The following is a 12,720-nucleotide window of genomic DNA, read 5'->3' on the forward strand; positions in this document are numbered from 1 at the left end:
GCCTTCTCATACTGAAATACACATGTAATTCACCATATTTATCACTGAAATCATGAGAAGATCTTTGTAATCAGCCAAGCTTCTAAGCTTTTGGTTTGCATAAGCACAAAATATTGGACTAGCTGATGTGATAGTAGATACAAATTGGCATAATCAGGAATCATAAATGACCCAGACATAAAGTTACAGTTGTCCTTGCCTTGTTGCTGAGTGCCAGGGCATCTACACGAAAAGGCATTAATGGAAGATTTGATAGTGACCTGTGGTGGGTCTCTGGCTGAGGGTAAAGAAGTGTCCAGAAACTGGCATCTCTCATTATGCAACCTTCATTTATGATGGGAGGTCCAAGTTCACCAAAGGTTCACTGACATGACATGCTATGGGGGTCTCACCTGATCTTGATGCCAATGGTAGTGTACCAGAGTAAAAGAGTTTGAAAGGGATTGGTGATTTATGATGACTATTTCTGGACCAGACAACACAGTGATTGGTATGAGCAGCATCCCATATTGTCAGGGTATCTCACCTCACAACCAAGTCACAAAAGCATGAGGCCACCTGGTCCATTTGCAATCATGCTGCTGGGGTTCTATGGTAACCTGGCATTCCATCTGAACCAAATCACGACACTACTGCCTTGCACTACAAATATAACACAATTTTATATCCTGTATGGATGAAAACTATCCTCATTAAGTTTCATCAAATGTTGCTTCTCATTAACACTAGCTACAGATCTGAGGCCAACCCACTAGTGTTATAACAATTACTTATGTGACCAATGAAAGCACTGCTTACAGATCACCGAATGACAGTACAAATCTGACATAGTGGCATACAGGCCTACACACAATGTGGTATACATTTTATTTATCTTATCTGCAGATTTTTTTGCCATACATACTGATATGCCCTTATCTGGAGCACTGAATATTACATAACCACATTTGAGTGCTGCAGAAGGAATTTTTATATTTATCTTCTCAGTGTTTCCAAAGGAGCATTCCTCCTGATGAACATATCTCTTTTAACTGTAACAATAAATGTGCATTTGAACTGCTGACCTGTATGTCTTACAACCAAAAGAAGTTGGTTAAGGCGCTTGCTTCTCACACCAAAGACCAGGTTCACTCCCCATATTGCTAAAAGTGGCATAAACTCGGTCACTACTACTGAAGGGGAATTAAATGCTAGCCCTTTTTCCCACATACCTGTTGTCATCAAAGTTTTTCAGTGATCCATTCATAAAGAATTTCAGCACTAATTTGATTTTTACACCAAAAGAATTAAATTTTGTTGATTTTACGACTGATCATTCTGTGAAATTGGCATTTCATCTTTACCTTGCACAAGCTGGTTGTGTTGTACATAACTGGGCAACAGCAAGATTTTGACGAGGGAATATCAGTTTGAACATGGTCTCCAGCAACGGCCTCTTATTCTGAAACATCAAGACAGACATTAAAAACTAAACAATCCTGGTCACTAAAATCCTTTATGTCAAATTCGGTCGGACACCATGAACAGTATTTCTACTTCTAACGCCATAAACACATGGCAACAAGCCTACAACTACGAGGTAATGCACAAGGTTGGGCCTGCTAAAATTATTGACAGTTGGATATATTGTGAATGTGAAAAATCGGTAAGAGCTCAGTTATAAACTGACATGCATACCTCACCCTATATATACATTCAGTACACTAGAAAAGGTATAAGAAGCAATCAGTGAAGTTATTTCAATGTTCAAATGTTACACAGGGGAAGGACCCTCCTGTAGTAAATTTAATCTGTAAAAAGAGGGGTGGAACTCTTTCCAAAAAGTCATTTATGACTACTGATATGAATATATATATATATATATATATATATATATATATATATATATATATATAAATCAACTTTTAATCTACTCATACAAAGGAACACAAAGTTTAGGAGTGAGTGAGTGAGTGAGTTTAGTTTTACGCCGCACTCAGCAATATTCCAGCTATATGGCGGCGGTCTAGTCTGGACCAGACAATCCAGTGATCAGCAACATGAGCATCGATCTGCGCAATTGGGAACCGATGACATGTGCCAACCAAGTCAGCGAGTCTGACCACCCGATCCCGTTAGTCGCCTCTTAAGACAAGCTGAGTCGCCTTTTATGGCAAGCATGGGTTGCTGGAGGCCTATTCTACCCCGGGACCTTCACGGGGCCAAAGTTTAGGAAGCTGTATTACAGTTAGTAATCCATGACTATACTTGTCACCATTCAGTGGTGATGAAATATATTGATTTCTTTCAGAATTGAAAGTTAAAAGGTAATTCTTTGATATGTATCTGTAATCGACCAATATTTAGTGCGAACATCACTTTGTGACTGACAGACCTAGCACAGCAGCAGAAGGTTATTGATCTTCATAAATTGAATACAATTATGACCTGCACGCTGGACAAATATCGCACATACATACCGTCGAACATCCACTTCCTTAGTACGGTTATCGAACCATTTGAGTGACAGAGTCAGTCGTATAAAACTGTGGCAGTTGTCATAGAATAACCTCTTATATAGCTTTTATGCAAGAGCTTCTACCGGAAGTACACAAGTGCGAGATTTCACGATTTCTTTCAAAACATCAAATTGAACTATAATTCGGACAGCAATTGAAAAGTAAGGACATAAGAGGCAAGTGACTATAGTACGTATTTTAGGAATTTTGCTAGCAATTAGATAGTCTTATTTTCTGTTTCTTTCTTTTAGATATAGATTTCTAAGTGTTTGAGTAATGTTTTATTCTGAACTGGTGATCAAACTTTTAGTGCAAACCACCGGAAACAGTATATGACCTTGAACTAATCAAAATGGCGGCAAATTGGACTTCGGAAATTTTATGCAATGCAGAATATGGCTATTTTGAAGAGTAGCATCATATTTTCAAAATAAAACCTATTTGGGCATCAGGTGTGATGTTTAAAACCTTTGTTAGATTTCGGAGTAATGTGTCTAAAATGGTTCGTGTCCTGAATGTCGCAGAGAAAAATGATGCTGCCAAGTCCTTGGCTGACGTTATGTCAAGGGGAGCATACAGAAAGGTGAGATTAAAAAATATTAGGTTACATCTTAAATTATTATAGCTGTTATTGATTTGAAATCTAACAAAGGTGTTACTAGTGACACGTGCCTGTAATCATTTAAAGAGCTAAGCTTTGAAATAATCAGAAATATGTATCCTAGAATTTTGTCGCAACCTGAGGGTTGAATTTCCGATTTTTCTGTTAAAAACTGACAGAAGGGATTCGGGATTATTATATCGTATGGAAAAGGGATGCGTGTAGATTATTTTAAGCATTAAACGTTTTTTAAAAAATTATTTTCTATCCTGTGTCATATTTTCCCCTAGTAATCAATAATAAATTTTTCTTTCAGAGGGAAGGGTTTTCCAGATTCAATAAGATTTACGAGTTTGATTATCGTATACTAAATCAACAGTGTACCATGTCAATGACTTCAGTATCTGGACATCTGCTGGGGATGGACTTTGGAACGCAATACAGGAAGTGGTGAGTGCTGTTAGCCTATTACAGCTGCAGCGTTGAAATTATGTCCATTTACACTATTCCACAGACTAATTAGCAATGGAGCTACCTTGTACCAAATGGTAAAGTGGTTGTCAAAAAGGAAATTTCACTTGTATTCAGCTTGAAATGTTAAGTAATTTTAAGATGTGATTGTTCTTATAATGTACATCAGAGATCATATACTGATGCTACAGACACCTGTGCATGTGCAATGCATCTGGACCACAGCCAAGGAAAATACTCACAGTGGTTCACAGTGCATCATTTACACTCATTACACTCTATCATTTCATCGGCAGATTGTCTTTATGTACATGTATCTTACTTAGTTTACTGAGAATGTGTTATTTTGTGTTTATGATATCATTTTGAACATGTTAAACAACATAACTGATCAGACACTACAGTCATTGATTTTTCTGTTAATATGGTTGATTAAGCACAAGACAATTCTGATTAAGATTCACAAAGAAACTTTAAATCTGAATAAGTCTTTAACCTATGTACAATAATTAACTCTGTTTTGATGATGAAGATTATGTGAATGTTTCAGGAACTCCTGTAGTCCTACATCTCTGTTTGACCTTCCAGTGTTTAAGTCTTGTCCAGAAAATTATGTTGACATCAAGGTGAGTTTGCACACAAGTTAACATTAAATTTTGGTTAATGGTCATGAATAGGATGACATTCTGGTTTTATTTGTAATATCTCTGCTGAAAATGAGGTAAATGATTTGGAATATTATGTTACGAGAATTTTTGTTTGTTTGTGTATGAATGATTTAAATGTGATTCAGTGCCATTGAAATTCACATATATTTTTTTAATTCCAGTTAATCATTGTTTTTTAACATCACACCAAGTCTTCCAAGTGTTGTTCCTTTTAAGCCTTATACCATGTCAAGCATGAGTTGAGGTCAACACATAATCATTTGTTGTAGCAGCAGCACAGATATAGATGTACTCTACAATAATCGCTATTCTCCTCCACTTTGAATCTGGCATGTGTTTTAGTTGATGTATTCATTTCTAGCGTACTCTGGAGCGAGAAATCAAGGGTTGCAGATATCTAGTAATTTGGACTGATTGTGACAGGGAGGGGGAAAACATTGGTTTTGAAGTGATACAGGTCTGTCAGGCTGGTAAGTTTACCACTATCAGGACGGTGGGGTAGCCAAGTGTTTAAAATGTTTGCTTATCATGCCCAAGACCCGTGTTTGATTCCCCACATTGGTACCATGTGTGATGCCTATTCCTGATGTTCCCCACCATGATATTTCTGGAATATACTAAAAATAAAAATTGCATAAAATCATGCTCACACACTATTTTCCACTAACATATTTATACCAAATGTTGTTCACATTAGTCCTTTATTACAGTCGTTAGTACTCGTAGTAAATCATTATTGTGAGCACAGATGGCCGAGTTGTCTCGGCCATTACGTAACTCCAGGAAGGTTGTGGCAGTTGGTGTCAGTATCACACGTCGGTTTAAATATCGTTTGGAAATTGAAAAGAGGAAGTTGTTTGGGTAGAACTCATATTTGTAGAGGTTGCAACGTCATCGATCGCGTGGTGTCACGTTCCATGGATCAGTGGTGTGTTGCCTTGAGCACAGTGCTAGACCCCTGGCAGGAAAAATCTTTACGCTTGTTTTTCCGGCTTTGGGATGACAATTTTGTGTGTTTTGTAAGTTTGGTTAGTGTGGGCAAATTGAAAAGAACTCATGATCTTAGGAGTAAGTATTGTAATAAAAATGCTTGTGTGGCCAAAATATTATGAATATGAAGGGAAATAAGCTAAATACGCAATCCTATTGTAACATAAAGTCACATACGATATGTGCACAAACCATGATATCCAACCTCTTTAAAAGCAGCATTTATCCCAGCCAACTCTCTCTTTGTCTTTTATTTGTTAATTTGTTATATGTATGTTGTTTCCTTTATTTATTCTTCACCATATGTGCAACTTTGGTTAGTTTTTAAGTTTATATTTTGTATATCCCAGTTATATTCATAAAATATTTGGGCTGACAATAAACTTGTTGCATATACAGAAAATGTTGACAAATCTTGGTTGAAAAAAATGTTTTGTTAGCCTAAAGTGTAAATTGCGTGTTCCCCATGCATGTATTTTTGTATGTTTTACAGTGAAGCCAAATATTGAAATCTACCGGGCAAGGTTTTCAGAAATCACACCTCAGTGAGTATTTCTGGTTGAAATTGTATATGATGTTGCAGGGCTCGATATAGTGCTTTGTTACTTGCACTGGTGCAACCTATTCATTAGTCTAACTTGCACCAGGAGTTGCAAGTTAATGTTTGAGTGGGTAAACTTCTGAATAAAAATCTATGTAATTCAACAGCATATGTCTATCATTATATATTGCAACTAGGTATATTGCAAAAGCTAGTGTTAAGTTCAATAATTTGAAAGTTTTGGAATATTTTGATTTCTTGAGTGGGGTTCGACAAGGCTGTATTTTAAGTCCTCTTTTATTTGTGTTGTTTGTTAATCATTTGTATACGGAAATAATTACTAGTTGTAGGTGTATTTATTGATCCAGAGTTTATGGAATTGTATTTACTTCTGTATGCAGATGACTTATGTTTGTTTGCAGATTCTGTCATCAGTCTTCAGAGGAAGATCAATGTTTTAGTAGAGTTTTGTAAAAAATGGGGTTTATCCATGAATTTTGAGAAAACAGAGTTCAGGCAAATTTGAAGGAATTGCATCTCAAATGCAAAGAAACGCAGCTCACTCGCGAAACAATTGCAGCGATATCGGTAGTTTAGCGGTAATAACAGAAACACATCGGCCCTATTGGAAGCAGTGTCGGTAATACTGGAAACACGCTCGGCCATCTTCGGAGATTTTTCAGTCGCGAGCACGACTTCAATGTTCATTTGTAAACAATCTCCAGGGGCATGACTTGTGACACTCTTCTGCAGTGATAATCTTTTCCTAGAAACATAAGCTATTGCCCTGACAAGACTTCATACCTAAACACATTCAACACGGGTGGTCAAAGATGGATAAGTATAAAAACGTAATAGTAGGAATTAAAAACACAACTCACCGAGACGGGAGCTTCCTCCAACGACGCCATGTTTTGCTGCGTGAGTTTCTGCTCGCGACCGAAAAATCTCAGAAGATGGCCGAGCGTGTTTCCAGTATTACCGACATTGCTTCCGATAGGGCCGATGTGTTTCTGTTATTACCGCTAACTACCGATATCGCTGCAATTGTTTCGCGAGTGGGCTGCGTTTGTTTACATTTGAGATGCAATTCCTTCAAATTTGCTGTAATTCCTTCAATTACTTAGGGGGGCCTGAGTTGTTAGGCTTTAAAAATGTTGATAAATTAAGGAGATATGAATCATGGTATTTTGGTGATCGCAAGCTAAATGTTTCTACATATTATAATTACTGTTTTCAAATAGACTTTCAAGCGAAGAATGCCTTGTCCTCAGTTAAGATTTTTGGTAGGAGACATAAAAATATTTCTCCAACTATTCTGTTCAAACTTTTTTACTTTCAGATAAAGCCGATAATTTTGTATGCTACCAAAATATGGGGTTTTCAGAAATGGCATGTTATTGAACAGTTTTATATTAGGTTTTGAAAGTATGTGCTGGGCATAAACTATAAATGCCCTAACATGGCTGTCTTTGCGGAATGTGGTAGAAACTATATTTATGATGATAGTTTATTACATGTTTTGAAGTACTGGTTCAAACTTTTACACTTATCAAAGGATAGAAGCCCAAAGCAGTGCTATATTATGTTGCACAAATTAGATAAAGTTGGTCGAATACGTGGGTATATTTTGTCCAGAATACCTTGTTCAATTATGGTTTTGGTTTTGTGTGGGAAGCTCAAGGAGTAGGCATGAGGAACAGTTTTTGAAAGATTTATATCTAAGAGTTAGTGATTGTCAAAAGCAATTAATATTTTCAGAAATGCACAAATGCTCATCGCTTGATGTTTATTCTAATATTAAAAGTGTATTTTGCATTGAGCCATAGTTAATGTTTTTGAAATCTAAAGATGCAAGGCCAAGAATTACAATGTTACGGATTGGTGTACTTCCAATATATAAAAATACCGGTAGATTTGACGGAGTTCTGAGGCACCAAAGACTTTGCAATATTGTAATGATAATTCTGTTGTAAATGAATTTCACTTCTTATTTGAATGTAAAATGTATCATGTCTTGCGCTGCAAGTATTTTAAAGCACTACCGCACTACATAGATCAGCAATACTTTCTTAACACATTATCATGCACAAACTTCTCAACAGCAAGTGATTGTTCTTCCTACATTAAGGAAGCATTGTCACTGCGTTCTTTATATATATATATGAATTTGACTGTAAGTTGCCACTATCTTACAATTACACTTATTTATTTTGTATTGTACATGGGCCTAAGGCCTTGCTACGAAATAAACTTGATTGATTGCAACTAGGTATTTAGCTTATATTCCACCTGGTGTAAGTAGGTTAACATCTCTTAAATCGAGCCCTGTTTTTAAGTATCTTGATGGCCAAAAAGTAACACGTGGAAAAAATGTGTCAATGTGTCACTTACTTCTGAAGCAAGTGATATTACTGTGATATTACTTGATTGTTAGTGGTGGTCTGACTCATTGAAATAATCAATGATTGGTCGCAGTGACTGAATGCCCAGCAATTGGCCATGTTTTCTCATAATCAAATACATACAATTTTAAGGGGACCATTTTGTTTGTGTTAACATTTTTCTGGAGGTTGGCTTTGTCTGTGACTTTTCAGAAGTACAAAGTCTTTCCTTTGTAAGGATTGAATTTATCTAAAAGAATCCATGAAATTTATCTTCAGGAGTGAATTTATCTTATAGACTCCAGGAAATTTATGTTCCTAACATACTAGTGATGCTTTAAAGATGTGAAAAGATGTAATGCACTTTGTGCAATTTTTTGTGCATTAACAAACATAACCAGAGAATTTGATAATTGACGCTAACCAAGTAGTTTTGATGGTTGATTGGTAGAAATCAGCCAGTCATCAATTGTGACATGTTAACCTTTTCCCAGCACTATTGAATCTTGCTATCTTGCTATCATTGGGATAAAACTCACTTGTTCAACTAAATGTAGTGGCGTGGACTGAGTGATAGTTGTTAATATGTTGCAGAGCTGTGAATCGAGCCATCAGCAACCTCCAGGCTCCAGACAAGCGTGTGAGTGATGCTGTTGATGTCAGACAGGAGCTCGACCTCAGGATTGGTGAGTTGTTGTATCCAGAAATGCACTTTTTACATTGAGATGTTAGAACTTAAAACACCCAGGTTAACTTAATCCCTACCTCACAGGGTTACTTGAACCATGAATACATGCATTCAGAGTCAAGAAGCACTTGGTTAAAATTGGTTTTCAGCAACCCATGCTTATCATAAGCGGTGACCAACAGGATCAGGTGGTCAGACTTGCAGACTTGGTTGATACGTCATTGCATCTCATTTGTGCAGATTGAGGTTCATGATATCGATCACTGGATCGTCTGGTCCAGATTTGATTATGTATAGACTGCCGCCAAATAGCTGGTGGTAAACAACAAATCAAACAGTAACAAAACATTCTTTCAATTCAGGGTTTACCGTGAAGCGTGTCACCATTTTAGGTCAGATAATGAAATGAGGATGTGAATAACTTGTTAAGTCAAATTACCCCTAGATTTTGAGTGATATAAAGTAATGTAGGGTATGAGGAGAGACAGCAAGGTTAGATTAATATTGCTTGGGAAATATGACAGATATTATATGATCAGTGAGTAGACTGAGGTCTCTTGCTGGCTTGTCACTGGATGCAATTTGTGGCTTGGTTCGACTTTCACCCCCAGCTATGGAGGAATGTAGTGTATACAGTGAAAGTAGTCTTACAGTAAGCTTGCATGAGCATGGGTATTTGGTAGGGTTATAACAATGCATAGAACTATCGATGGATTGTATTTGAGTGTCTGATAGCTATTAATCAGTGGCAGAAATGATATACTATCAATGCAGTTCAGTAATTGACTTCCGTTGATAAATTTGCAGTGCAAAATACTGGAAGTACAAGATTTGTTCCTGTTGAGTTAGAGTTATCTGTCCCTGTTACCTTTAAACAAACCTAACCTGGGTTTAAAGTTTCCTGTCAGTTATTAAAAGAAACTGAAACTACTTCAGGTTGTTCTATTTCATGTTAGGTACTCATTCCATTGGGAAATGACTTCAAATGGGACGATTCAAGGATAGACTATAGCTGTCACAGTAATTGGTTCTCCTTCAGTAGTTACCCCTAGTATTTGCTGAAGGGTCTGTGATAGTGGTAACATGACTCTCCAATATGGCAATATGTGTTACGTGAGCAAGCTGCCAATCTCTGCTCATATATCAATATATGTTGGAGGTTATTTGTTAGTGTTAACCTACATCATGGCTGATTTACAACCTACAAAAGGGAGGGATTGCAAACAGTTTCATATTTACAGGCATCTCATCATCTTTGCCATTGTATCATAAACAATCAAATCAGTGCTGTACATCATAAAATGTAACACCTCTATCTTGAATTGTTCTGATTATAGCTTTTGGAATTGAAGTTAAAATGTGTGAACACAAGCTGGACGTAGTAGTAAGCTGGTAAAGTGTCTTGTATGGTATAGTCAATATTTTTAGCTGTGCAAAATACTCTTTTTCTTCCTTTGAACAGAATGATCCTATCCCTTTTGCTCAATTTGTTTGATACAGAGATGCCAACTACAGAATTGTTAAAGTGGTAGGCTGTGTGTCATTGATAAGAAGTCCTTCCTGTATTTGGCTTGTCTTGGGCTTAAGGACTTATATTACTTTTCAACCCTGTTAACATACAGACCAGGTGACACAGCTAGATATTCCAGAAGTTATTCAGAACCCATGCAACAGCCAAACCATATTTACTTGATGTATGAAAACCCCCAGCACTATATGACTTTCAGTCCAATTAGATTGTATCTGGTAGTACGCATATTTTTCCTGTCTCGTATGTGATATGTTTGTATGCCATCTAGTCAGGTCCCACTGGTACTCCAGTTTGGGAAATTATCATGTAATTCCTTTATGTATGCATTCAGGTGCAGCATTCACAAGGTTTCAGACCCTGCGCTTGCAGAAAGTGTTTCCAGAACATTTAAGTCAACAACTTGTCAGCTATGGCAGTTGCCAGTTTCCAACCCTGGGATTTGTGGTGGAGAGATACAAACAGGTCCAAGCCTTTGTGCCAGAACCATTCTGGAAAATAAAAGGTAAAAGAAATTTCAAAGGATATCAAATACAAATACAGTTGCAATTACTATTCCTGACATTACAGCATTTTTTTTTGTCTTATAAATATTTCTTGTAAAAGAGATCAAATCTCATGAATCTGACAATTGCAAGCTTATTTTTTGCAGATATTTAAGACTTGGCTGCTAGGGCATAAATTTTTATAGTGTTTTTCAGTTATACCAGTAAATTTTCAAGTGATTTCTCCGAACATCTACATGATTCCTCGAATGTAATCATCGAATGCAATCATCAAACGTAACCCATTGAATGCAACCATCGAATCTAATCATTGATAGTAATCATCAAATGTAACTTTCAAATGTAATCATCAAATGTAATTATTGAATGTAATCATCAAAGATAACCATCAAATGTGACCATCAAATGTAACCAATGAATGTAATCATCCAATTTAACCATTGAATGTCATCAGCAATGTAGTCATTGAATGTAACCTCCAAATGTAACCAACGAGTGTAACCTTCAAATGGAACCATGAAATGTAATTATCAATGTAGTTATTGAATGGAACCATCGAATATAGTTATCGAATGTAACCAGGGAATGTAATCATTAGATGTAACCATCGATTGTAATCAGCAATGTAACCATTGAATATAACCATGGAGTGTAATCAGCAAAGTAGTTGTTGAATGTAACCATCGTAAGTAATCAGTGAAAGTAGTCACTGAATGTAATCAGCAATGTAGTCATTGAATGTAGCACATTGAGAGTGTGGGTTAAAGCCTTTCTGCCATTCACACCATGGATGCTTTGATAACAAGAGCTCAACTCTTGGTTTTGAACTCCATCATTCTGAAATTAATGAACACTGAAGATCACCAGCTGTCATTTCTGTAAGCATCCTCTAACAACATGAACCTAATATATCTGCACAGTAATCGAAACAGCAGATGATGCCACATTGATATGTATCTGTTAAGCTTGTGTAGTGTTAGCATAATTACGTAAGATAAGACAGACAGATTCATTTGGGATGATGAGGTTTTCTGATGCTTAAAGCATCTGCTTATCATGCTGAAGTTCGATAATGTGTGAAGCCCATTCCTGGAGTCCCCAGTGGATATTGGAATATTGCTAGTAGTCTCTTAAAACCAATCTCACTCACTCACTCACTCATTTGGGATGCTGATAGGCCTGTGTTTCCAGAATCACTCTAAACGATTATCTAATTAATGCATATAAAACTAAATAAGAGCCTGTTTTCAAAAACAGATATAAACAAAATGTCAAAACGCATGTGAACAATGTTACTATAATCTGTTCTCTGAATATCAATATGTGTGAAGGCGCCATGCATGCTAGCAATGAATGTGTATGTAATGTTTGTGATTATCTGATTTCCAGTGACTCACACACTAGATGACATCAAGGCAGACTTCCTGTGGAAAAGGTTTGTGTTTCCTAGTAACCATCTTTGTTTCTAACGGACAATGTCTGTAAAATGTTCTTGCAGTCTCTTTTATATAGACAGTTTCCACGGGTAATGGGGATCGGCTGGTCATGCTCGCTGACTTGGTTGGTATGTATCATCATATCCCAATTGCTTTGATTGATGATCTGGATTGTCGTGTCGAGACTAGATTGTTTACAGACCGCCACCATATAGCCGGAATATTGCTGATTGCAGTGTTAAACTAAATGCACTCACTCACTCACTTACATATTTGGTGACATCTGATACTGAGCAAATTATCATAATTAGATATATACATACCTGCCTCACTCAAAGGTGCTTGCAACCCAAACAGGTGTAATATATCATCATACTTAAAATCATCAAAACATTATTTTTTCAACCCA

The 12,720-nt window shown here is 36.6% G+C and overlaps 1 protein-coding gene across 1 annotated transcript in view; it reads left to right on the forward strand.

Moving 5' to 3' along the window:
- The first annotated feature begins 2,821 nt into the window (after positions 1-2,821).
- Positions 2,822-12,720, forward strand: part of LOC137283176 (DNA topoisomerase 3-alpha-like) — a 29,414-nt gene continuing 19,515 nt past the window's right edge. Inside the window, exons 1-8 of the mRNA XM_067814619.1 lie at positions 2,822-3,081; positions 3,416-3,549; positions 4,121-4,196; positions 4,600-4,708; positions 5,722-5,773; positions 8,748-8,839; positions 10,704-10,874; positions 12,265-12,310. Of these exons, the coding sequence (XP_067670720.1) occupies positions 2,956-3,081; positions 3,416-3,549; positions 4,121-4,196; positions 4,600-4,708; positions 5,722-5,773; positions 8,748-8,839; positions 10,704-10,874; positions 12,265-12,310 (806 nt within the window). The 5' untranslated portion in view covers positions 2,822-2,955. The remainder of the gene's footprint in view (positions 3,082-3,415; positions 3,550-4,120; positions 4,197-4,599; positions 4,709-5,721; positions 5,774-8,747; positions 8,840-10,703; positions 10,875-12,264; positions 12,311-12,720) is intronic.

The sequence above is a fragment of the Haliotis asinina genome, chromosome 5, assembly GCF_037392515.1.
Source record: "Haliotis asinina isolate JCU_RB_2024 chromosome 5, JCU_Hal_asi_v2, whole genome shotgun sequence".
NCBI classification, from domain to species: Eukaryota; Metazoa; Mollusca; class Gastropoda; order Lepetellida; family Haliotidae; genus Haliotis; species Haliotis asinina.